Here is a 26,162-nt window from a genome sequence, read left to right as displayed (position 1 = left end):
CCATCTACTTCCCCTCTCTTCATTTTCTTTCATCATCTGTGTTTTCCTCCTCACGTCATGTTTGTGCATCCTTTTCATTTCCAGCTGTCCTCCCTACCATCATCTATGCATTTCTATCCATTTGCTCTACAGTTCTGTCTCAAAGAAACAGAATTAAATCTGCTTGGCAGCTGCCAGGATTTTGTGAACGCGTATATGTGTGCCGACGCTAAACCACTGCCCAAGGGGATATGTGAATTTGACAACGTCATCAAGTTATCACACACACCTGCATATCGAGCAAGGCCAGGCTTGCAGCTAAGTAGCCACACAACAGCAAACATCTTATTTGTACGAAACGCTGAAAGACTTTCACCGTCCTGCTGGTCCAGAGAGAAAAGTTACTATCACACTGCACCACAATACCAGCAACTTTCATTTGGTTTGGATTTTTGCCTCCAAAAGTTACATTTCATTCAAAGTTTTCATTCTCTTCTCCCAAGCTGATTTCAGCGTTTTATGGGATGCAAATTTACACTGATTTATTAGAGTATTTAAATACAAGCATCTTTACAACCCTCAAGGGAAAGAGGAAAATACTTAGTGTAATTTAAGCCCATAAAAGTACACAATTTCCAGTAAAGGATCACCTACACTGTACTCTTTCCCTCAAAGACAATACTTATAACAGCTTGACTGACAACAATTGATATGTGATTTAAATTAATATCATAAAGAGTTGTTTCACGCTTAAGGGTGTGTGTTGGGTTTAATTTTACACCCCTGGTTGAATCTCTGAAATGCTTTCATGAGCTCTGAGCCAACACATTTCTAGCCTATAAAACATGACTGCAGATATGTACCCAGGATAATTTACAGCTAGTTATTACTTGTGTGGAATTTAGCAGTTCTGCAGTTTCATCTTTCTTGCTAAATGCAGCAAAATGTCCTCAGCATGTTATTAAAAAAACAAAACCATCCAGTGTTTGAGGGATATTTGTGAGGAAGTTTTTATGCCATGTAACTTGAATGTGTCCTGCAATAACTGTAACTTAATAGTTACATTAAAAAGCCAATTTAGAAAAACAGTAAAAGAAGTTAAAGAAGTGAGTGCAAAACAGTTCTGCTTCACTTTCACCTCCAAGCACACAAAGTCTTAACTCCTAGCAGTTCAAACATGCACACTAGTTTAGTGCAGCGATTAGAAGGGATTTAAATGGTTAAGACTCTCCGGAGCTTTGCCGTATTTCTCTCGCTTTTTTGCAACAAATAATCCTAAAGGTAAAAGTGCCCATACACCAGTCTTACCTTGAGAGAGTTGCAGAGCGACACAGACGGGCTGCTGCCTGCAGCCTGCACATCTGCTGGGGATGTAATGCAAAGCTGATAGGAGACCCCCACTGCCAGAGTACTGATTACAGCACCCTGGTTTTAGGACTGTGTAGTCTTAGCGGGCAGATGGTATCATCCATTTCAGTTACTACAGTCAGAGAGAAGCCCCGACACCGGAGTACCTGTCAGGACCGCAGCAGACAACGAAAAATTGAACTACAGTACGCGTCTTCGTTTTATTTCTCTAGTGCCAATTAAAAGGCATGTAAAAGTGGCGCTTCGTTGGCTACCTTACAGTTACCTTCTGATGCTGTGGCAGGACCAGGCGGGGCAAATGCAAATCAAGGTGGTGCTAATTGGCTGGAAAAGCCCTCCGGCAGCACTGTCTTTGGAGGGTGGAGGAGCAGGACTTAAAGGGTGTCCTGCTCTGTCAGAAAAGGAACCCGTGTGCGTGTTATCCGCTGTGAAGGCTAGAGGCGTTTCTGTTTCTCTGCACCGTCATTTCTTTTAAATTATGATCGAAATAAACCCCCGATTAAAATATCATCAAACGTTTAGGTTACACGAGACTTTTCGTGGTTTTGAGTGTAAGTTAAATCTAATTATGGCCATTGGGTTGCAGACTTGATTACTGAGTCACTTGCAGGTGGTACAGTTAGCACCATTTGCGATGTATTTATTTTCAAGAGCAAAGGTAAGCAAAATTAAAAGTAAAATATTTAAACGGATACAAAACTTTCGAACGCAGTAGCTAGTTAGCATTCCGGCTTAGACATCCTGATAATTTACATGCTAATCAATCGGGCGCCTTTTCAAATTAAGTTTAAACCAATGACTGTAGAAAACTGTTTTCTATAGTCATTGGTTTAAACCTGGACAAAAGAGGTGAAACAAAATCAACCCACAAATAGTCATTAGCCAACTCTAAAGTTGTATATACCTTGTTCACATTGTAGACTTTATTTTTTTTTAGAGAAATAGAATTAATAACTTAATTAAATGTACGTTTCCACCTGGTCTCCCTAACTTTCATGTTTCGTCTGCTACTTTCTGGCGAAATCGTCTTCCTTTCAAAATAAGACTTCCGTCTTCAAAATAAAGACTGAACTAAGACCTAAAACCACTTAACTTTATACGTGAGTTTTTGTTCTGCGTTGTTGTTTGTTTGTTGTATTTGTCACCTCACGTTACACTTTTTGATTGAAACTAAATCTGACGGTTTTTAAGTTACAAAATATAGCAAATCAATTCATCAAGAAACGTAAGCGAATCGGCAACAATCCCTCAAGAGGGGCTGATCCCAAAACGCATACGGCTCTTTGCATCACAATATCTAAGTACTGGTATTACTGGGCAACAACTGGGAATAATCGTGTAGTATTTAAGAAGGGACGATGCCATCTTGTGGAGGAAAATGGAAAGCCTCAAATTGAAATGGTTCTTTCCAAAGTAGCACTACCTTTACTCCACTAACGTTGAGCTTTGAAAGTCATATATTTAGATGGCTATAGAAACATTATTGGTATACAGTGTTAATCTGCACTGTATGTTATGTATTTCATCTGGAAAACTGCTTTTCCAAATATGTGGAAATTATTTTGTTCTGAGTCTTGAATAAATAGTTAATAGTGTGCCACGAGTAGTTCTCAAGAGTAGGCAGAGAGGAAATAGAAAAATGTATGTATTACCAGGTAAAATGGTGCCAAAAGACTTCTGAAATATTTTCAGCTGTCACTTTAGAGATACAGTCACTATTTCACAGAGGTAATCAATCACTGATTCACTATATCTGGTGCCCCTTTGTAGGTTATCTACAGATACAGAGGTTAGAGGGCAGATATGATGGCAGCCCCCCTTTGGATATCTGCTGTCATGTTCATATCTGTTAAATGTTTTCTTTTATTTAATTTTCATCCTTTGGAAGTTGATTATTGATTCTATAAAATATAACATCACCTGTTTTCTTTCCATTCACCTAAAACGGCAACATAAAACTGATCTGATCTGACAAGTTACAAAATAAATACATAATAAAATAATTCTGTCACCAATGTAAAAATAAATCCTTGATAATTAGAAAGTGTGTCATTTGTAATGTTCTTTCAACCAGTGGTCTGAGTTACAACTTCACATAAATCAGCCCCAGTGTTGCTTCACATTTGACTGATGGGTGAATTGGTGCTGATGTGACATTCACAGTATAATTAGACTCTCTTTAGACAGCGACATTCCAGCTTTGGTGAAGGTGCTGTATTTGATACGTTAAAATAGTAGGGATCACTTGTGAAGACTAATCTGCAGTGTTAAATTTAAATTTTTAATTTGTTATTTTACTTTAATAGTTTAGTTGTTACTTTTATTGAAGTAAGATGTCTCTCTCAGCAGGGCAGCCTCCAGATTTTTTTTAATGGGGTGGCCATATGGGGGGTCACTAAAAATATTGGGTTGGCACACCAAAAACAAAAGAGTGCAGGGGTGCAGCAGAGGGGAGGGGGTGACGCCGGGAAATTGTGAGGAACATGCAAAGTGACACAATCCGAATGACAAAAATTGTATAATCAGGAATAAATAACAAGTTAATGTTTCAACTCATTGCAGGGTGCCTTCCTCTCTCTTGTGCTCACGTTTATTAAAATTATTACCAACATAAGACAATCTTACCGGGGCGACCCTCAAATTTTGAGGGGTGGCCAGTGGCCCCCCCTGGCCCTCCTTAGTGGTGCCCTGTCTCTCAGGACTCATACTCTAAGCTGGATGGAGGAGGCAAACTGCTCTGCGATACTATGATATATCATACTATCTGCAAAATGGTAATGGGTTACAAGAAGTCACGAAAGTATATGAAAAATGTCAACAAATATTTAAGACAAAAGACAAAACAGAACCAGCCCTTTACTTTATGACAGCTCGATAACCAATAAAAAAGTTGAACGCAATACAAGCAGGCTCGTAAGCCAATCAAAACCAGAAAAGGGCGGGCGCTGGATTGTTGTGGTTGACGTTTTACTTCCTCTTTCTTTGCGGTGTGAAATCAATAAACTGCAGCAGCGAAGCTCAAGTAGGAAGAGAGGAGAATCCGCGAGAAAAGCGACTTCACGAAGGAAAACGTCTGTCGCATGTTTTATGTAGAAAGTCAAAAAAGTAAGAAGAACGAAAATAGTCGGTCGAAGAGCTCATGTGATGTGAAGTGAGACAATCGGGGGCTGCTGCTGCTCACAAGACTGCTGCATGTGATATCGATTACAGAAATAACACACAGGGATGACCACAGCCCTGCTTCGGGCCCACATGGTCGGCTAGAAATTCAGGCTTGAATGCAGAGGTTTGTAGTGCGTTTTTTCTTTTTACCTTTATTACAGCCGTGTTGTTCCCGCAGTTCTCTGAGATTTAATTGCGATAGTTTCGCCTTTTCCCCCCTGACTGATGTTAAAGTTTGAGAGAAAGTCTGCAGAAAGAGTTTTTAGCCTAATTCACTGGTCAAAAGTAAGTTGGATTGTGACGCAGACTTTCAGATCAGTAAAAAAACAACTTTTCCTAGTAAACGCCAACAAATATCTACCAAAGAAATGGAGGAAGTACACTTTCGTGTGAAATTCACGTGTGTGTGATATGATGTTTATGTGTAAAAAGTAAAAAAAAAACTGCACGAGAATTATATGTGCAAGTATGCAAATTAGCCCAATGTGTCAAATAAAGGAAAACTTTCCAGATGGCATCAGTCCTCATCGATAAACAATCCAGCGCCTGAGACTAAGTGCATCCCTTTTCTTGTAGTAGTCCTGTTTACCCTGATGGATGAAGCCTCTGAGAAACACAGATAAAGTAAGAATGAAGCACCTTAACTAATGTTTTGGGTTTTTTTTTTCTTGTTTTAAATTTCCACCTTGTACAGAGTCCTCTTGCCAGAAGAAGACCAAACATGGTGCACGTCTACAACTGCCATCCTTTCTCCGCTCAGCAGATTGTGCAGGTAAAGTGAAACCTGACTGACGCTGATCCCGTGTCAGCCGTGTTTTATTACCTACGCTCTCGTCTTCACTGCTTTCCCACTCTGTGGCTCAGGTGGAGAAGGAACCCGGACTGGTCTGCTGTGGAGGTGGAGCTATTTTTGTGGTGGCGACTGGAGGATGCAAGGTTGCTTTAATGTGCTTATGTTTACAGTTTGTGACCTTTTTAAAAATGTATTTATTTTAGTAATGACTTTGGTGGTAGCGAGGCAAAATAAGTTAAAATAGTCAGCTTTGTGTTAAGCCTCGCCCACCAGATGTGCAAAGCTATTTGAGGGCATATCAGTCCCGTTAACTCCACTGGGACGAGTTAATTTCGCTCCAGACCACTTGAATTACATCATGCTCAAAGGTTATTATTGATGTTTTGTCTTCCTCATCTTACTTAAGCATTTAGTAACTAACCCTTTGTAGTAGCCTGACACTGTTGTGCTGAACTGAATCCAGGTGGAGGCGTACAATGTGGAGGTGGAGGGCTGCCCCCTCATCTGCCGCTTTTCCACCATGGGCGCTGTGAGGAGCATCCAGCATAGCAAGATAGGTAAAGACATTTCCTGTCTCCCTCTACCCTCTGTACTGACATTCACTTTTTTGCTGTCTGTCTCCCATATGTGAGCAAAATGGCTTCAAGTGATGACAGTGTAAACTGGAAAGGCATCAAAAATAAAGACTCTAGACACTGAAAAATCTTGGGTTTTATCACTGCCTCCTCTGTGCTCACTCACTTCTAGGAGACTACCTGGTGACCATTGAGGAAAAGAACAATGCCACCTACCTGAGAGCCTACACCAACTGGCGTTACCAGGTACACAAGAACCATCTCGAGTCCAAATCACCCAAGAGTAAAAATAGGACAGAAACCTCCTTGTGGTTAGGGGAAAAAGTGGTTGTGAGGTGATTTTTCATTCGGCGGCAGATTGCAAGTAGTTGCAGTGACCAACTGGTTGCCCAGAGGTTGAATGCACACCACCTTTAACTAGGATTACCTCGCTCTGGTGGTATGCAACCTGTCTCCAAGCAGTTGCAGTCCACCTAGAAATGACTGCGGTCAGTCTCACAAAGCGTAGCAATGGTTTGTAAATAACTAGCATCTAGATTACGAATGCAGATAGATGCTAACACATAGTCAGTCAGTCAGTCTATCAGTCTGCTCTAATGGATGCAGATCATCTCCAATGCGTTTCTTTGGAATGGCAAACTTGACTCGGCTCATTGTGAATTAGTTTAATTATGGTTCTATGCATAAATCTTATGTTGCTTTAATGTGATTAAACTAAGGAATATGATAAGCTTTTGTAAGAAAAAACTATCTTTCAGATTTAAACTGTGAATTTTTTTGTAACTCGTAGTCAGATGTTGTTGTCAGATTGTTCTAGCTCTCTAGCTAGCTGTCTTCATTTGAACTGTACATCCTGTTATCTTCATATCACGGTACACTATACCAAACCTTCAAATTGAGGTCACGAGCACCCTCAATTAGTCTCAATGGTCATATGTCCAAGCTTACCTATGTTAGAGACAGACTGTCAAAGCAAATGGTATAAAGGGCGTTTAAACATGTGCATAGTTATGGATAAATTATGCTGAGAGCAAGAAGAAATAAACAAATTATATTCCACCAAAGGCAGTCTGCAGCTGTCATGTATATTGCTGTTTTCTAATTACACACTGGGAAATATGTTAATGCCTTATTTGCCCTCTGTTCAGGCAGAGGAGAAAGCCCGCGTTGGCGTTCGTTTGTTGGGCCACTTGCTGGGTGGAGCATCTGTGTGGGGTGGAGTGCAGATGGAGATTATTGAGATCCCTCTGTCAGAGCGGCCCATTGCCGTGTCTTGCTGCCCGGTTAGAGGAGACCTGCTGGTTGGCTCTGAGAACACTCTGGTTCTCTTTACGTTGAGACAACACAACCAGCAGAACCTGGTAAGAACTCAATTCTTAATCAAAGTTTACCTGCTTTATTGACGTTATGGAGTTTATCTGCATTTAAATTTACAATTCAATAATGTCTTTAATTTGTTAAAGACTGTTTATTTAAGTTTTTGTTACTTTTTTGCGCAAACCGGTGTAGCTTCTCTCTGATAAGGGTCGATTTCAAGGTGCTTCAACCTTTGTCTGTTGCTCCACAATACCTCCCACATTAATTTCAGTGCTTCTTAAGCATCTCCGTTGGGCTTTGGTCTTCCTCTCATGCTGGACTCAGGACGGAATGGATGCTGCATTTATTCAATACACCATTTTGTGGTACTGATTTGTGATATGGTGCTTTGTGTGCCAGATGGGAGTCTTTAATGGGCCAATTCAGGCCCCCACGCCTTATGTTTAACATCCCTGCTTTAAATAATATCTCTTCAATATAATATGACGTCTTGGACATGAAGATTTTTTTCCCGCACATACTGTTGGTAACTTGCACTCTTTTTTAGAAGATTTTAAAGTATTTTCCAAATATGATGAGTACCTTTACAAGGTTTTGTTAAGGTGGCAGCTTAACACCATTTATTTTAATAGCTGGCTGTAAAAAGATCAAATGTTGTGGTAACGTCTCTCATCGAAAATGAGCAGACTCACTGATAACCTACACACTATGTTACACTGGAATAATGTTTGTTTCTTTGGGAGGAAAATCAGGAGAATCGGAGTCTTCAGAGCAGCTGGCCAAACACTCGGCAGCGCTGCGGTCAGACTCAAGGTAACTAAAAAAACACACATTTATTAATTTATTAAGATATTTTCAGTCAAACACTCATTTTGTATCGCAACTATCTACAAATCATCATCTGATCATTGATCAGAGAAGGATGTCTTACAATGAGCCGTGTGTATTTTATTTCATATGGCAAAGAGTCAAGGTCAAGGTCAAGGTAACTTTATTTATACCCAAAGGCAAGGTAAATTTGCTTTACAGAAAAATGACAGCATTTGGCATCCCTTTAAAAACATACATACCTAGTAAATATATAAAACTCGCTGTGGCACATATATAGTAGTTTTGATATTTCGAAGAGTTTACTTTAGATGTGAATTAGGACTAAAAAGCTTCTGTTCAATAGGCCTGTTTTCTACCAACAGCTCAGTCTTCAAGTTCCAGCCAGAATCTTTCCGTCCTGGATTTTGAACGCTCCGTCATCCTGCACCTTCCAAAAATCACACCTAAGCAGGTGCTTTTCTTCACTTATTTTTATCTGTGACTGTGTCAAACTGTTATATCAACCATGTTCACTGCACCTATTTATATTTAAAAATGTAAGCCTTTTCTGAGTGGATAGCTTGCATTTACATAATGAGAGAAAGAGAACAATTTCTGTCGTACTGGGAAATTTCTAACTTAAGCATTTTTCCTTGTTTTGTTTTTTTTTTCCTAAATATTTTGACCGCTAGGTGGCACTGTGCGACACATATGTGGCTGTGCAAGGAGAGCTGGAAGTCTTGATATTAAAACTGGATGAAACCTCTGAACCCCAAACCCTGGAGGAACCACTGGACACAAATAACGGTAACGGCACACATGTAAATGCTCTATAATGTGTTTTAAGTCGTGGCTTTGGGGTGATTTTTTTTTTCTATTTAACTAGAAAGGGATGAGTACAGAGACCTTTATGAATATGACTTACATTACTGAAGCTGTCAATTAGACATTTTTACAGAGTTCTCAAGCATTCTTTTTGGTTTTATTCTACAGATTTAATACTAAGAAAACAACATAAAAAATGCATTCAAGCTCATACTTTGAAATTGTCCACATGCAGCAGAGCATGAGACATTTTATCAAATGCAGGAGTGACCTGTGATATGCAATCTGTGATCTTTCTACATGCACAGCAGAATATCTGGAAGACCAGGCTGACTTTCTGGTTGTTCCGAGACACCAGGAGTTACTTGGCGATCGAGCTAAAGACTGCGACATCCCAGTTAGCATTGAAAAAACCGGGCTGGAAGAAGGAAGGCAGTATGCACTTTCTTACGTTCTTTTCAGGTGTGTCTGCACTTCTGAGTTTGTTCCTTAAGAATATTTCTCCCAGCTGAGGTTTGACTGAACTCCCTCCGGTCCTGCAGGCACTTTTCTCCAGAGTTCTTCCAAGGATGCAGCATGGATGAGATGCAGCTTCACTCCCTACAGCTTTACCCATTGTTCACTGGTGAGTACAACATCAGTGTCGAGTTAACAGTGCATCTGTTTTGAAATGAGGAGAAATTGAATTTTTTTTTCTGAGACATTGTGGTATGTTCAGGAGTTTACATTCAGTCATCACAGGCATGAATTTCATGGTAATTTTGGACTTTTAATGATGTTTTGAACTCTTTGTTTTGCTCTAGTGTGAAATGATTGCACAGGACGCATCCTTAATGACTTAAAAAAAACATTGCATTTCAGTGAAGTGTCATACCATGACATTCATGCCCGTGATGAGTGCATGTAAAGCTTCATTGCTATAGAGATATCTCTGTGGTATTTCTACAGCACCTTCACATTTCGGTGCAGTTTGCTCATGTTGTAAAAAATAATCCTTTTTCTTTTTGTCCTTGTGTGCGTTTTTGCCCAATCATTGTTTTTGAGGGATTGTTACTCTCTCCCCAGGTAACCAGTCAGTGTCTCCCGATGAAGCGACATGTGTGTTCTGCTTCTTCTCCCTCCCCACCACGGGCTACCTGTATAGTCTGAAGGGTGGAGTTGAGCTCCTGTCAGCATATCAGTATCCAGAGAAGGTCCTGGAGGCGGCGCTAACAGACCACCTGTTGCACGTCATAACAAAGTATGTCTGCAGCCTTGAAGGAGCCTGCATTCTGTGTGTATTTACATTTTACACGGGTTTAAAAAAAAATAGGGCTCTAAATTCAACAGTTCACCAAACATCAGTTAGATTACCTTTTTCATCAAACCCATCAAGCCTTATTTCCATGATATTCCAATTATACCCAAATATAGAAAAGTTGGTGTGTAATTTTTAATCTGTGGTTCTTACTTTCTTTGTGGATTACAAGTACATTTCTCTGTGTGGCTGGTAGGAGTGCATTGCAGTGTTTTACAGTACGATGTGCAGCTCTAGCAGCCAGGATTGAAGACCCCTACATCGATACGACCATGAAGGTATGAGCCTGGCATTTACAATAAGCGAAGCTAATTTAAAAGAAAGTTCAGCCTCAGTGCTCCCCTCACTGCAGAGATCCAGTTGGTGGCGCTAATATCTGTATGGATTGTTATTACATGTCTGTAAATGAGAACACATTTAACATTTACGTGTGTGTGTGTGTTTGTAAGGCCTGCCCACCCTGCAGCCTGGAGGTCTGTGCGCTCAGGATGCAGCTCTTCATCGGCTTGCGGTCGATGTGCGTGTACGGGCGCCATGTCATCCTGCTCTCTGCCGCCGATGCAGAGACACCGGAGGAGACCGAACGCGGCACACAGCGCAGGGGCCTGTAAGTTGTACGCACAAACACGCCGCCATGTTGATTTGTACACCTTTTGATTTTTAAAGGCTTTTTCAGGTTTGACCTCAGATACTTCCCTGCAGTTACTTGCATGTGCATGCATGTACGCACAAACATTTGAACATTTATGAGCCTGTTTACTGTATGTGTGTACGTGTGTGTTGTTATTATAGCGAGTTGAAAGAACACAACATGCTGACTGGTATTTTCCTGGCGGTGGGAATTGATCCCGCAACCACGCCAGCTCTGGAGAGCCTTCTATCACGCCCCTTACTGTAAGACAAACCCAAAACCCATCCAACCCCCGTCCTTGTTGTCACTTTCAGGCCAAGCTGCAATGACGAGACCCTCAAAACACTCTCGTTCTCAAATGAAATCCTTATAAAGTCCCCTTGTTAATCTTATGTTACAAGACTAAATGATTCTTCTTTGCTTCTGTGTAGAGGTTAGAGAAACTCTATTAAAAACATTTTAAAAAACTAAAAGGACTCCAAGAACACAAACCACCACCAAGGGAGGTCACTTTCTAAGCAGTATTTACTCTTTAAGGTAATAGTATTGTATTTTTGGTACATTTGTATATCTCTGTTCTATTTAAACGTACTTTAAGGAGTTTGCAGTGCAGCAAAAATAAGCAAAGCGTGAAGGTGTTTGTTATTTGCCCTGCTGAAACCTATTTTTTTATGTTAATATAGGACATGTGTGGGATTCAATTCATTTTTTAGTAAAATAAATTTTTGATCACAAGTTTATTTAAGAAACATAGTTTTTAAAAGCCGTGCAACCTTCGGTGTATGGGGTGTCTGGCCCATTGCTACGGGCCATTCGATCCCTATACAACCGTTGCAAGAGCTTGGTTCGCATTGCCGGCAATAAGTCGGACTCGTTCCCGGTGGGTGATGGGCTCCGCCAGGGCTGCCCTTTGTCTCCGGTTCTGTTCATAATTTTTATGGACAGGGTTTCTAGGCGCAGCCAAGTGGCGGAGGGCTTTCGCTTTGGTGGCCTCAGAATCTCATCTCTGATTTTTGCAGATGATGTGGTTCTGTTGGCTTCATCGGGTGAGGGCCTCCAGCTCGCACTGGAGCGGTTCGCAGCCGAGTGTGAAGCAGCGGGAATGAGGATCAGCACCTCCAAATCTGAGGCCATGGTTCTCAGCCGGAAAAGGGTGGAGTGCCCACTCCGGGTCGGGGATGAGTTCCTGCCCCAAGTGGAGGAGTTCAAGTATCTCGGGGTCTTGTTCGCGAGTGATGGGAGAAGGGAGCCGGAGATCGACAGACGGATTGGGGCTGCAGCTGCAGTAATGCGGACGCTGCACCGGTCCGTCGTGGTGAAGAGGGAGCTGAGTGTAAAAGCGAAGCTCTCAATTTACCGGTCGATCTACGTCCCTACCCTCACCTATGGCCATGAGCTGTGGGTAGTGACTGAAAGAACGAGATCGCGGATACAAGCGGCAGAAATGAGCTTCCTCCGAAGGGTGGCTGGCCTCTCCCTTAGAGATAGGGTGAGAAGTTCGGCCATCCGGGAGGGGCTCAGAGTAGAGCCGCTGCTGCTCCACATCGAAAGGAGCCAGCTGAGGTGGTTCGGGCATCTGACAAGGATGCCCCCTGGGCGCCTCCTGGGTGAGGTGTTCCAGGCATGTCCCACCGGACCGGGAGGAGGCCCCGGGGCAGACCCAGGACACGCTGGAGAGATTATATCTCTCGGCTGGCCTGGGAACGCCTTGGTATTCCCCCGGATAAGCTGGAGGAGGTGGCTGGGGAGAGGGAGGTCTGGGCCTCTTTGCTTAGGCTGCTGCCCCCGCGACCCGGCCCCGGACAAAGCGGATGAAAATGGATGGATGGATGGATGGATGCAACCTTCAGATCAATCTATTGATTGAAGAGAGGTCAGAGGTCAGATTTTACATATTTTAAATACTTATACGGTACTTTCTATATGTTGACAATTAGAGGTGGGAATCACCATACATCCCACGATACGATATTATCACAATACTTAACGCACGATACGATATTATTGCAATTTTTAAAAAATATTTTGCGATATTCAGATTCTGTACATAAAGGTAAACTTTATCAATATTAATTTTATCTAATATCAAAGTCTCGCACTCAGTCTTTCTCTCATTTCAGTCAGTTTTATTGTTGACAAACTGAATGGTTTGTATTACAGTCTAGTCCAACTTAACTGAATGGAACCATCTGGTACAATTAAAGCTATTCTGAACTATGCAATTTATGAAAACTATGCAGCCCATTCAGCAACTGAAGAATTTGAAAGTAAATTAAAACAAAATATAATTTTACATTAAATAAAAAAGTTTTAAACTTAATTGTCTTAAATTAAAATAAGTAAACTGTCATGTTTATTGCTGCCAAAAAAAAGTTAAACACATTTGGACAGTGAAGGAATGTCAGGATTCTTGCTCAGAAAAAGGATCAACATGCTCTGAAGTCAGAGCACAAAAACCTTTTTTGTAACAAAATATCGATTTCTGCTGTCCCTGTATCGATACATTATTAGCAAACAAAATATCACGATACTACACAGTATCGATTTTTTTCCCCCACCCCTATTGAGAATACACACCACACTTGTAAGAATCATAGTTTCATAGTTATAAGCTTTTTGTCAACCAATAAATCATGGTGTTGATTTTAAGGACCTTGGTGGATGTAAGGCAGAATTTGAACGTATTGTTAACATGACCCGACTCTACTAACTTTTATCAGCATCCATTCAAAACTTGTCCAGCTATCGTGTTGACAGACAGAAAGAAATGCAAATATACCAAAAGCATAACCTAAAATCACAAACAACATATTATTTCATTAATAAGAACTTAGTGATCATGCTGTTTGATATAGAAAATAAAGAAAGGCAAATATAACAATTTAAAATCGCTTTTTTTTGGATTCATAAGAAATAAAGAACTAGCAGAAAAGGTCTTAAGCAAGTAAGTTGCATGTTTTGTGAAGAAGTTCACAAACCCTGTGACAGTATGCAGTCAGTCATTTCTGTTTAAAAAATGGTAAATGGCCTGTATTTGTATAGCGCTTTACTTGGTCCTAAGGACCCCAAAGCGCTTTACACTATACACAATCATCCACCCATTCACACACTGGTGATGGCAAACTACATTGTAGCCACAGCCGCCCTGGGGCGCACTGACAGAGGCGAGGCTGCCGGACACTGACGCCACCGGGCCCTCTGACCACCACCAGTATGCAACGGGTGAAATGTCTCGCCCAAGGACACAACGACCGAGACTGTCGGAGCTGGGGCTCGAACCGGCAACCTTCCGATTACAAGACGAACGCCCAACTCTTGAGCCACGATCGCCCCAAAAAACCAAATGATTAAAGTGTTTGTGTGAGTTTTGCAGCTTGGTCTAAAAGAGACAGCACTTCCTGTTTTAGTTTCTAAACCTAGCCATGGTAACCTGCCTAACTGCCCTCGGTGTGCGTTTGTGTCTTTTTTTTTTCTCACAAACTAATCGTGTTAGAATTGACCTAAAAAGACAATTTTATCACTGAGGTTCCTGGATTCCTGTAACTCTTTCTCTTTGACTGACACAGATGCACACACACAAGCCCCTCACCGTGTAACAAACACCTCAACATACCCTTGGTATGAAGCTCCTGTTACCCTGTTCACTAACTGTTTGTTAAAGCTGGGCAGACACTTAACAAACAGCTGAATTATGCTGTGAAGTGTTAGCCACTGATGTAGCACAGCGCATGTAGAGAGCTAAACGATCATAGTTGTCTATCTGTAGCTTCACGTGATCTAAATGTGCCAAAAAATTAGGTATAATCTGCAGTTTACCAGATGGCAGGGGAGGAAGACAGGACAAAAACATCATTAATAACTAATAATTAAATGGAAAGTGGTGTATCAATCTAGACCTACTGCAGTGTTACTAAGCGAGGAGCCAGGGGCACTTACAGTCTCACAGGCTACCATTGTACTCGTTGGTGTCAAATGATAAACCTGTTTAAAGATGAACAGGCAATAATTGGTTCTAAAAACTGAGAGCAAATGAAGCAGATCTTATAGGCTAGATTATGTCCTCATGATCATTCTGACAGTTGTTTAGTGTGTGCCCAGTTTAACAGTTTGTTTGAATTTGTAAAATTGTGTCTGTACTGTCTTGTTGATGTCCTGTAAAGGCAATTTTTTTTTAATAGTTAAAATATCTACAACAGATCACAACAAAGGTGGGTATAAGTACAGGATTCTTCCTGTGTATGTTGTGACTCAATAGTCAAAATCTTTGCTAATTTTTCTATATGTTGCTGTGTAATGTTTGATCTCAGGAGCAGGAGGTGGACAGTGTCTTCTACCAAAGAAAGCAGTGCAGCGGGACATGGATGGAACCTCTATGTTGTGGACACCGTCCCCCCCTTTACTCTCTACCAGGAGATGGTAACTCTCATTTGCCCAAATTGTGTGTTGCGCAACTGTTGATGATGAATATGAAAAAATAAACAAATACAGATCTGCTGTGCAATCACTTGTGATTTGTGTGTTTTTCAGGTTGAGTACAGTCAGCGTTATGCAGAGACCAACCCACAGGCCCAGAGTCTGCGACACCTCCTCAGCGAAGCTCACCTCCTCCTGCGTGCTGCTCTACTACACGCATCAGACGAGCAACAGACGGGCCCAGGTGGCCCAGCAGATCACAGGACAGATCGACAAGTGCTGGAGGAGGCGCTGAGGGAGAACTGTGCCCAGCTGGGAGACAGTTTCAGCAGGTAACACACAACCAACATTCTGTATTGATAATAACATTTTATGGGTTTTTAAATGTGTTCAGTCAATGAGATTTTACTCTGTTGGACACCTTTACCTTCAGTTTTTGTATTTTCTGGCTATTTTATTAAAATTTGTTTCAGCAAAACTTTTAATCTCTTCTTTTCTTTAAGGGGCGGTCAGAGGGAGTGTCACCTTGCTCTGCCGTACTACAGGATGTCTGGTCTGTCACTCACAGAGGTCATGTCCAGGAATCGGCCATTTCCGGGCAGCCCTTCCTCCTATGGCCCTGGCTTCCTGTTTTACCTGAAACATTTCCTGTTAGAAGACTCAGAGCAGACCCTCAGTCAGGTACACAAAATCTAAATGAGCATGATTTAACAAGTTGAGGAGATTACTTTTTCACACAGCTGGTCAGCTTTTTTCCCTTAATAATTTAAATAATCATTTTAAACCATTTTGTAATTACTTAGGATGTCTTTGTCAAATATTAAAATTAGTTTTAAACATGACAAATATGCACAACAAACCTTAAGAAATTAGTAAGGGAACAAAAAAATACAAAATATTGAATCAAAAGAGACGGGGAACCTTTTTAATCTTTCTTTCCCTGCAGGAAGCAGCTGATCAGGTCATTGACATTTTCAGCCAATCAGAGCCTGTAATGCTCATAAGCGTGTGCACCAGCCCCTGCATGATAAATGTCAGTCCTGCTCGGACGCTGCAAATTTTACAAAATCTGGAGGACTCGGTGGGCGTGTCGGTTTCACTGACAATCACCATGGCTACCATGATGCTGCGTTTGGGTGACCTGCAGCAGTACACACAGCTGATGGAGAGACACGCTGAGGTCAGGATTTCACTTGTTTTCTTTGGTGTACTAACTGCTCAAGGTGCAGTGCAAGGTCAAAGTTTGCTACATGATATTGCTTCTTTTTTTTTAAAATTGTATGTCCATATTTTTTTTTTTATATTATATACTTTTCCACACAAAATGGACCAAAATAAAGAAAGTTGGTCCCTTTCCATTCTGTGCGTAGATGCTGCTAGTGTACGGGTTTATCGAGGAGCCGAGGCTGCTGCTCTATGGTGGATGTGCAAACCAGCATAGACGTGTTTATCCCACAGCTTTAACCCGCCAGATGGCCGACTCTCAGCCTGGACTGCTGGTGGCTGCCATGGTGGCTTTACATGAGAACAGCAAAGTTAAGCTGGAAGAGGCCGATCACATATTCAAGGTACTATTGGCACCTGGAAGTGCAGTGCCTGGAGGATAGTATATCAACCCACTGATTTGTATTACTGCCTTTCGACACTTGGATGTAGAATTAATTTCAGTTTTGCAGAATCTGATGCTTTCTACGCTTTTAGGAGCTGCGTTGTGAAAACAGCCTGCAGGTCGACTTCTGGGAGGCGATGCTCATGGCATCATCAAATGACGCTGTCATTCAGGAGCTTCTGTTTCGGCTGGCTTCTGTCTACATCGACCGTCTAACAAATACAAAGTCAGAAAAGCACACAGCTCCAAAGCGCAAGTCACTGAAAAGTGCTGATGACCTGGTACGGCTACTTGGTGGCCCCCCCCCCAAATTCTTTTAATTTGTTCAATAACCAGATTATAAAGACACGAGTTTCATGCAATCAGCTGCTCCCATGTTTGTGTCTGTTCCAGGTCAACTCGTGCTCTCATTATGGTGCTTTGTATCCATGGCTCATTCTTCTAAGTCCAACAGACATTACCAGTTCCCAACACTTGGAGGCGCTGCACAAACTGCAGGTATTTTCTAAAGTCTGCTTTGACTGCATGGATTCAATACAGTTAAGTCCATAAATTTTTAGACAGAGGCAACTTTTTTTCTAATTTTGCTTCTATGTTACAACAATATATTTTAAATGAAACAACTCAGATGCAGCTGGAGTGCAGACTCTCAGCTTTAATTCAGTGGGTTGAACAAAAAGATTGTATAAAAATGTGAGGAACTAAAGTGTTTTTTAACACAATCCCTTCATTTCAGGTGCTCAAAGGTTACTGAAAATAAAATATTAATTTCTAATACTTGGTTGAAAACCTTTTGAAAACCCTTTGCTGTCAATGAGTCTTGAATTCATGGACTTCACCAGATGCTGGGTTTCCTCCTTTTTAATGCTCTTCCAGGCCTTCCCTGCAGCTGCTGTTTGTTTGTGGGATTTCTGTCCCAAGTTTAGTCTTCAAGAAGTAAAATGCATGATCACTTGGGTTAAGTAACTGACTTTTCCATTCAAGAATATTCCACTTCTTTGCTTTAATGAACTCCTGGGTTGCTTTGGCTGTATTTTTTTGGATTGGAGCAGACAGTGTGTATCTGAATACCTCAGAATTCATTTGGCTGCTTCTGTCCTTCATCAATAAACACCAGTGTCACAGTCCCATTAACACCCATGCATGTCCAAGCCATCACACTACCTCGGATGATGAGCTGTTTCACACCTTCTCCATACATTTTTCTTTCCATCATTTTGGTAGAGGTTAATCTTGGTTTCATTTTTCCAAACAGTGTTTTTCCTGAACTGGGCTGGCTTTTCTAGATGTTTTGTTTTTTTTAATCAAAGTCCAATGTAGCCTTTCTATTTTTGAGGATTATGAGTGGCTCACACCTCGCAGTGAATCCTCTGTATTTACTTTCATGCAGTCTTCTCTTTACTGTTGACTTGGACATCGATACGCCGACCTCCTGGAGAGTGTTGTTCACTTGGTTGGCTGTTGTGAAAGGGTTTTCTCATCACCATGGAAATGATTCTGTGATCATCCACTACTGTTGTCTCCTGTGGGTGTTCAGGTCTTTTAGCGTTGCTGAGTTCAGCAGTGCTTTCTTTCTCCAAAAGTTGATTCTGTTCATCTGGATGTAGCGTTTTCAGTGGGAGGAACATTTTGTCACTCATCCAAGTGACTTCTTCAGTCTCAGTTAACTGCAGGTTTCCCCAATCTTATAAATAGTACGTTTGCTTAATGACTGAAACTAGCACCACTGTAGGAACAATGGGCTGTGAGGTCAGTTCCTTCATCATAATTATGCAAATTCTCATGATCATTGATCAACAACTACTGATCAAGGCCCGCTGATCAAAGACCACCAATGGCCATGAGTACCATTCACCATCTTTCACCATCTTACAATGCTGTGATTGCAGCCATTCCCCAACTCTCTGTGAATGGTACTCATGGCCATTGACAGCTCACTCGGCACTGCCGAGTAAAGGGGACGTGTCCAAATGAAGCCCATGTCAAGGCCTGTATGGTTCTTCAGAATATCACGTGACGAATGACCAATGACTCTCTGAAATGATGTGTCCTGTTATGTGATTGGAGCTGCTGAAAAGATGTGAAAATTAGTTTTTTGCATGAACTGGATCTGAGGTGATTCCGAGGATCATCACGAGAGCGCACGGAGATTGTTAGCGAATTATGGAGCAACCGAAAAGGTCGAATAATATTAGCAGTTAGGGGGCATTTTGACATGCTATAGCCCAATAATAAGTCTTAAATCAGTCTCAGAGAGGATGGTTAGTAAGAGGTGTGTGTGTGTGTGTGTGTGTGTGTGTGTGTGTGTGTGTGTGTGTGTATTATACAGGACCTCATTCTCTAATTGATACATCTTTACATTTATATATCGACTGTTATGTCAGCCCCTTGCATTATCACAGTAGGGCTGCTGTACATGGAATGACCAGCAGATGTCAGCACATCCAAATGAGCTGTTAAACGTTGCTTTGTGTGATCTGCCTTTTGGTGAACCGATTGGCCGGAAAGATTTGACACATTCACGGGGCTTCATCACACCATCACTACTATAGTACCACTTTCTCAGATGGGTTTTTTCTGTTTACGCAGCTTAAGGATGGTTTGTTTCACCTGCACAGAGAGCTCCTGTGACCGCATGTTGTCGGTTTACAGCAAAAAAAACAGGTCTATCAACTCCAGGCCTTTGATCTGCTTAATTGATAATGACATAACAAAGAAAATGCCCACACCTGCCCATGAAATGGCATTTGAGTTAACTGTCCGGTTACTTTAAAAAGAGGGTGGAACATGTTAACAAGCTAAAACTCCTCAACCCTTCATCCAATCTTAATGTGGATATCCTCAAATGCAATCCATTGATCTCCATTATATAACTATAATTGGAAGATATTTCAGTAAACAGGTAAAATAAGAAAAAACACTTTGTCATTGACCAAATATAGTTGGACCTTAGTGTATAACAGACTAATGCAGCCACTGAGACATCACTGAATTGCTGCCCAACCTGTGCAGGAAACACAATTTCTTCTACTCGGTTGTGAAGAGACCCCTTTTTTTCCTGTTCACAATAAAACCCTTAAATGCTTTTACAATAAAACCCTCAGTACTCCTACAGCAGTAAATGAAACTCCTGTTGAGAAAGTGCTGATAGTTGTGGTTTATGCCTTTTTATAAAACAAAACAAATATCCCCAGTGCATTCATTATGAAGAGGGAAATCTATTTTGTTTGTTGCTGTAAATGTTTCCTTCTGCTATAAATTTGGGAGCTGTTTTTTGGAGCCATCTTCAACTGGCCATTGAAGTAACTGCGCTTTTCAGCCCTCGGGGACTTTCAGTGTGTGACAGTTTAATGCTTTTCAGCATCTTTATTACTAACACACACAGTTGCTGTTCTGAAACACACACAGCTGCAGCTTTTCAGCCACCAGCCAACTACATACCGACTACAACAAGACAGTCAGGAACTGCTTTTATGCCGGCGAGGCATGATTGCCAATGCCGCGTAGGTGTGTCCATCTCACCTGCAGAGGCACTGCAGACAACACCCCGCCACAGTGACAAATACATTTTGTTTGTGACAAACGTTTGACTTGTCTCAGCTGGCAAAGCACAGGTGTACAATTGATGGCTGCATTCCACGTAGGGTGATGCCCTATTCACGGTCATTACTGGAACTTATAGTAATACGGGGCCATCATGCATTCCATGGCTTGTGAACTTGTTGCAATAAATATGTAGGTCAGTGACATTTGAAGAGAAAACATTTTATCTGTGCTATCAGTAGTGGACTTGGTGACATATAGAAGTTTATTTATGTTTCTTTATGTTTCTTTTTCTTCTTGTGGACTTTAATTTAAAATCTAGCTGCTGTTATTCTGTAATTGTATTTTTAAGTGTTCCTGTTTGTGTGTGCAGTCTCTGCTGTGTGGTCCATCTCTGTCTGTGGGCTCTGTCGTGCCTTTGTTGGAGCGCCTGTCAGACGAAACCTTATGGGGCTTCAGCCTGCACCTCCTTTGCGCTACCAGAAGGGGGCAGTATGATAGGAGCATTGAGAAGTTGCTGGACAGATGTCCTCAAGCGATCATACCCTACGCCAATCACCAGTTACAGGAGAAAAACATGGTCTGTACTGATCACGGGGCTTACATTTGAAGTCTGTAGCTACACTTTTTAGTTTATTTTTAATTTCGCACCTAATTCAACTCCCGTCTCAATCACATGTCTAATCTCCGCAGGCACTTTGGTGGCAAAAGCTCCTCCCAGAGCTTTGTGAGCGCACAAGAGCAGCCTCAGACAACAGCATCCTCCTGGCTGCTCTCAAAGGTAGAGGTATTTTTCCAAAGAGCTTTCACTTTCGTTTAAAACAATTAGGATTTGCTGTGCTTTCGTTAGTCATGACTCACTAATGACCTTGTATTGTTCAGACTTATAATTTTATTACGCGGCAAAGCTGTCTGGCAGGTTTGAAAATTTTTTTGACATGAAATGAATTCACATTAAATCCCTACTTTAAGTCACATCCTCAGCTATTCAGAACCCTGTAATTAATAATGGATTCCGTGCTCAGGGAACAGATTTGAATCATTTAAACTGTAGAATACAATATTAAAATGACAAGCAATGAAGTCATCTTAGTCCAGATCTTCAAACAGTTTCAACAGTTTAATCAGTTTAATGGTCTAAAACTTAAACTGGTTCTTAAAAAAATAGCTGGATGTAATTTTTTTTACCATTTGGTCTTTGTTTTTGTGTGCCAAGCGACTTCATTCAGTCATTCATCTTGGTTGAAAAAGTGGTTCTCAAGAAAGCCCAAACCCCCTGTCTGTCTGTTCTGTGTAGTTATGTTTTGAACAGACACCGTCAACCGTCCTCTTTTCAAAAGCAAAATTGACTGCCTGCATGAAATGTGTTCAGGGAACATCAGTAAATTGTAACTTCAGCAACTAAATTGCTGTCATTGGGAAAGTGTTGGATATCTGTGCTGGGGAATGAATAGCAATTCATTACAATATGATTAAACAAAGTGAACTCTGAGGGTGTAGCAGGGTTGGGTAGACTGGGCACACCCCAAGCCACTTCTGTAAGTGGATATATTATGATGGGAATTAAAGAAATATCAGGAAATTACTTACTGATACTGGCAAAGAAACTAGAAGTATGAGGAAGTAACATCTCCTGTGTGTGTGTACTTGAGTTTAATGAGACTTGTTTTTTGTCAACAGAGACGCTTGTCGTTGTTGCTATGGAGATGAGCCCCGCAGAATTCCTGGAGCTCATCCCTGATGATGGCACAGCATCATACTTCTTGCCACACCTGTTGACGTGCAGCCAGAGACAAGTGCTGGCCTGACGTGTGCATACACACATACACTGAATACTGAGAAAACATTTCAGAAGAGTCCTCAGAGTTGTGTTTTTTGGCCAGCCACTGTGGATGACTCAACTTGCAGTATTTAAACTATTTGTTTGATATCAAGCAATCATGTATTATAAGCACTGTGCAACTAAACTCAAAGGCTTCAGAGTACTATGGTGGACATATCTCCTATTTGATGTGATTGAACAAATACAGGAACAGGCCTGCCGGGGGTGTACTATGTGAGATTAATGGCTTAGTGAGGTGTGTTTAGAGTTTAGGTTTAAAACCAGTTCCATTATCATAAATTCTGTTAATGAAAGCCATGGTTAGATCACTACCCAAGAGAACTTTATATATGCAGACCTGTTGGTTGGTACGTTAGTAACACCACTTAACCATGCAGTTAGGTTACTCATGCTTTCTCTCTCACATTGTCACTGGAATTTACAGGTGTTTGGTTACTGATACAGCAAATGTTCACATATTCTTTTATGTTTGGTCACTTACCAGTTGTTTTTTTTTTTAATTGCCCTTAATCAGTTATAAATTCACAAGAAAAGAACACTTTTCTGCACTCTGCAAAAGTTGATTCTGTTCATCTGGACGTAGCGTTTTCAGTGGGAGAAACGTTTCGTCAGGCTTCTTCAACAACCACTGATCAAAGGCCATGAGTACAATTCAGATTTGGGGAATGGATGCAATCACAGCATTTGTAAGATGTACCCTTCCTCGATTCAGAGATGGTCTTTCCCTTTTCACGTAAATGGCCTCCTTGACTCCCCGTTCAAACCAGCATCCCTTCCTCATCAGGATGTGTACATCCTCATCATGGAAAGAGTATCCACTGGCCTGTAGGTATAAAAAATCCTGGTATGAGTGGCGAAATGTTTCTCCCACTGAAAATGCTACATCCAGATGAACAGAATCAACTTTTGGAGATTTACGTACCTGGATGATTGAGCAGGCATTAAGACACTTTCCTGCACGGTTTCTCTTTTGCTGGATTTGTTCCACCTCACTCATTTTGCTTTTTGGCACGATATTTTCTTGTATGTTATTAAAGTTTTTCAACCCTGAAGTGGAAAGCCCAGATTACTAGTGATGCTGCGCTAGGTTTTCTACATCAAGCTCTGTTGGTAACAGAGGTTATCAACAATCTCATATGTCTGAGCGATGCAAAGAAAGCCTTCCTACACTGAAGTTGCTTCATAGTATCCCCTTTAGGTCATGGAGAGCTTTTAGCAATGTCCCTCCTCAGGGCTGAAGCCTGTTTATCTGGTTTTATGGAGTCGAGGTGGGGTTGTTTGCAGAACTGTCGATATGTAGATATCGTTTTGTTTTCCCGTTCATAATCTACTATCACTGGCCACGTTGTTAGGTACACCTTGCTAGTACTGAGTTGGGGCTACTTCTCTCATCAGAGTGTACTTAGCATTGAACAGGTGTACCTAACAAAGTGGCTGTTGAGTCTATGTGTTTATGAAACACTTTAAAATACTGTTAGAACTGCAGAGGAACATTCAATTATTTTTTTTTTTAACTAAAGTTCTTAAGTGTGGAGATTTAGAAGTGAGTGACCTTTGAGCACTTATTTGTCTGTCCACTGATTTTTTTTTTTTTTTTTTTAAACAATTGCATGGATGTCTGTTAAGTGATAATGCTGTTCAGATAAACGGTAAATACATACCTCAACACATACCGGCGTCTTCTTCCTGCTGTATTTACTGTGTATCTGGTTGTTCAGCGATGACGCGACGAATCCTACTTCCGGGTCTAAAGTAGTCTGCGTTTAATATGGCTTTTGTGTTGTTAACATGTTTAATGTTTTGTATTTTCTTCTATTTAATCTCAAAAAGCTCCTAAAACAGTCAGTGATCACTGTTGACCTCCCTCGGCTTTTATTACCGCTAATCATTTATTTAAGCTCAGTTTTTAAAGCCTTAGGATGTAACTACAGCCCAGCCCATGCAGCAGTATATGAACGACTAACCTCGTATTGTGGATGGATTATCTCAGTTGTTCTCCTGGCTGAAGTTTGGGCCTTTTACAGCATCTTGCCATGCGATTACATTTGTTCCTGACCACCGAGAAAACTCACGTTAACTTTTATCGAGTGGAAAAAAAGTTAGCTTGTTTATATTATGCTAACATAGCTGTGTACTTAGCGGTCACGTACCACATCATTATATACCAGCTAGCCCAACTTCAGTAACCTTACAAACGTCACTGCTGTTTAGTTTTCTGTCTTCATTTATGCTGGAAGTGATAGCAGAGCTGTACGTTTTAATTTGTTTCCAAAACCCCACAGTCAGGACATATGCTATATTGTATTTAGATAGAAGCTAGCGAGCTAACTTCCTGCTAACTTCTAACTCCGTTAAATGTCATAAATTCCGTTTTCATGGATGCCTGGATGTTAAACTCAATTGTTACACCTGGTAGAGCAGAACGCTGATCATTTTATTAAAGATGAAAGACTTTAGACAGTTTTTCAACTCTCAGTAATGCCATAGTGATCGTTTGATATATGGACCGTTTGATATATGGACCTGCAGCGGAGTTTAGACCCAGACAGGCTAGTGACATCAGACTGAACAATCGGATTGTCACAGAGTGTGAAAGTTTAGTTTTGGCCACAGAAACTTTAAACCTGTTTGTCACAAACAAGTGTTACATATCATCTGAGTATGTAGCAGATATAGAGATACTGTATCCAAGCAACTGCCAACCAGTCTACCATTGCAGCAGCTAACTTTCCATGAACAGCTGAAGTGGCCAGAAAGTGTTTGTGAAGTAGTTGGGTTCTGCAAACACTTTAGGATTCAGGTAAACAATAAGCACAGTAGAACAAATATTGGTTTCATGTGTCTTTGTGAACAAAATCATTTATCATAATCAATTACATCTTCTCCATTGAACGCCTTTTAAAACTTATTTGAATATTTCATCGTGTAAATCAACAACTAAGACCCAAACTCTTTCATGGCATGCATTTTTAATTTTTCTTTGCTATTTGGGTTGATTGGGACCTAAAGAATGTAAAAACAAAGAATTACCAGATTTTTTATTTTTATTTTTTTTACCTAATTTTTGTTTTTGAGAAAAATGAGATCCACATATGAGGACATTTGTATCAAATTTTGATAGAACAGTGGCGGTATAATGTCCTCGTAAGTGGATATCAGGCCCTTTGTAGAAAAAAAATTAAGTATTTTGGTCTAGACGTCCCAAAATGTGATGTCCACATATGTGGACACCAGGTCCTAGGAGGTTAAGGAAGAGGAAATGTTGAGCAGAGGAATGCAGTCAAGTGAGGGTTATGAGGAATCTGTCTTCACACAGCTGATTCCTCATAACCCGGGGCGATCGTTATCGGTTACAGTTCGTCTTGTATCCGGAAGGTTGCCGGTTCGAGCCCCGGCTCGGACAGTCTCGGTCGTTGTGTCCTTGGGCAAGACACTTCACCTACTGGCCTTCACCTGATGACCAGAGGGGCCGATGGTGCGATATGGCAGCCTCGCTTCTGCCCCAGGGCAGCTGTGGCTACAACTGTAGCTTGCCTCCACCAGTGTGTGAATGTGAGAATGAATGACTAGTGGAATTGTAAAGCGCTTTGAGGGCCCCGAAAAGCAATCCATTATTATTATTATCATAACCCTGGTAAGTAAATCCCCCAAAAAGTTGATTCTGTTCATCTGGATGTAGTGTTTTCAGTGGGAGAAACATTTCGTCACTCATCCAAGTGATTTCTTCAGTCTCAGCTGACTGCAGGTTTCCCCAATCTTATAAACAGTACTTTTGCAGAATGGCTGAAACCAGCACCACTGAGGGAACACTGGGATGGGAGGTCTTCGATCCTCAACCCGTCGGTAGGCAGCTCTGAACACTGCATCCAGAACACCCTGGATTTTGTTGAGAAAGTGAGAGATGTCATTATGGAGGCAGATGAAACCGTGGTCTTGTACGATGTTACATCTCTCTTCACTTGCATCCCAGTCACAGAAGCGTTGGAGGTAGTCCATA

The 26,162-nt window shown here is 41.2% G+C and overlaps 2 protein-coding genes across 5 annotated transcripts in view; one reads left to right on the top strand and one right to left on the bottom strand.

Moving 5' to 3' along the window:
• Nucleotides 1–1,686, bottom strand: part of bcar3 (BCAR3 adaptor protein, NSP family member) — an 80,464-nt gene extending 78,778 nt beyond the window's left edge. Inside the window, exons 1-2 of one of the 2 annotated variants that reach the window (XM_005753529.1) lie at nt 1,613–1,686; nt 1,288–1,493 (exon numbers count right to left, since the gene is read on the bottom strand). The gene's annotated coding sequence lies outside the window, so the exon portion shown is untranslated. The remainder of the gene's footprint in view (nt 1–1,287; nt 1,494–1,612) is intronic. The other variant, XM_005753531.1, reaches the window with a different exon arrangement.
• A 2,612-nt stretch (nt 1,687–4,298) lies between these two features.
• Nucleotides 4,299–23,854, top strand: hps3 (HPS3 biogenesis of lysosomal organelles complex 2 subunit 1). 3 transcript variants are annotated; one of them, XM_013916041.1, is made up of 26 exons: nt 4,299–4,633; nt 5,204–5,281; nt 5,374–5,445; nt 5,766–5,859; nt 6,050–6,123; nt 7,026–7,238; nt 7,935–8,007; nt 8,388–8,476; nt 8,697–8,811; nt 9,141–9,291; nt 9,372–9,454; nt 9,895–10,069; nt 10,323–10,404; nt 10,576–10,733; nt 10,919–11,020; nt 14,954–14,965; nt 15,065–15,173; nt 15,285–15,502; nt 15,674–15,851; nt 16,117–16,350; nt 16,541–16,738; nt 16,872–17,060; nt 17,173–17,277; nt 20,696–20,902; nt 21,016–21,103; nt 22,003–23,854. In XM_013916041.1, the coding sequence occupies exons 2-26, from the start codon at nt 5,231–5,233 to the stop codon at nt 22,128–22,130; spliced, it is 3,198 nt and encodes a 1,065-aa protein (XP_013771495.1). In that variant the 5' UTR covers nt 4,299–4,633; nt 5,204–5,230; the 3' UTR covers nt 22,131–23,854. The 3 variants fall into 3 exon arrangements, with proteins under 3 accessions (XP_013771495.1, XP_013771494.1, XP_013771496.1); XM_013916040.1 differs by having other exon boundaries at nt 9,138–9,291; XM_013916042.1 differs by lacking the exon at nt 14,954–14,965 and having other exon boundaries at nt 9,138–9,291.
• The last annotated feature ends 2,308 nt before the right edge of the window (nt 23,855–26,162 follow it).

This window comes from Pundamilia nyererei, unplaced genomic scaffold (assembly GCF_000239375.1).
Source record: "Pundamilia nyererei isolate P.nyererei 1_Seehausen unplaced genomic scaffold, PunNye1.0 scaffold00436, whole genome shotgun sequence".
NCBI classification, from domain to species: Eukaryota; Metazoa; Chordata; class Actinopteri; order Cichliformes; family Cichlidae; genus Pundamilia; species Pundamilia nyererei.
Note: the sequence above shows the minus strand (reverse complement) of the source record. Positions and strands in the feature narration are given on the sequence as shown.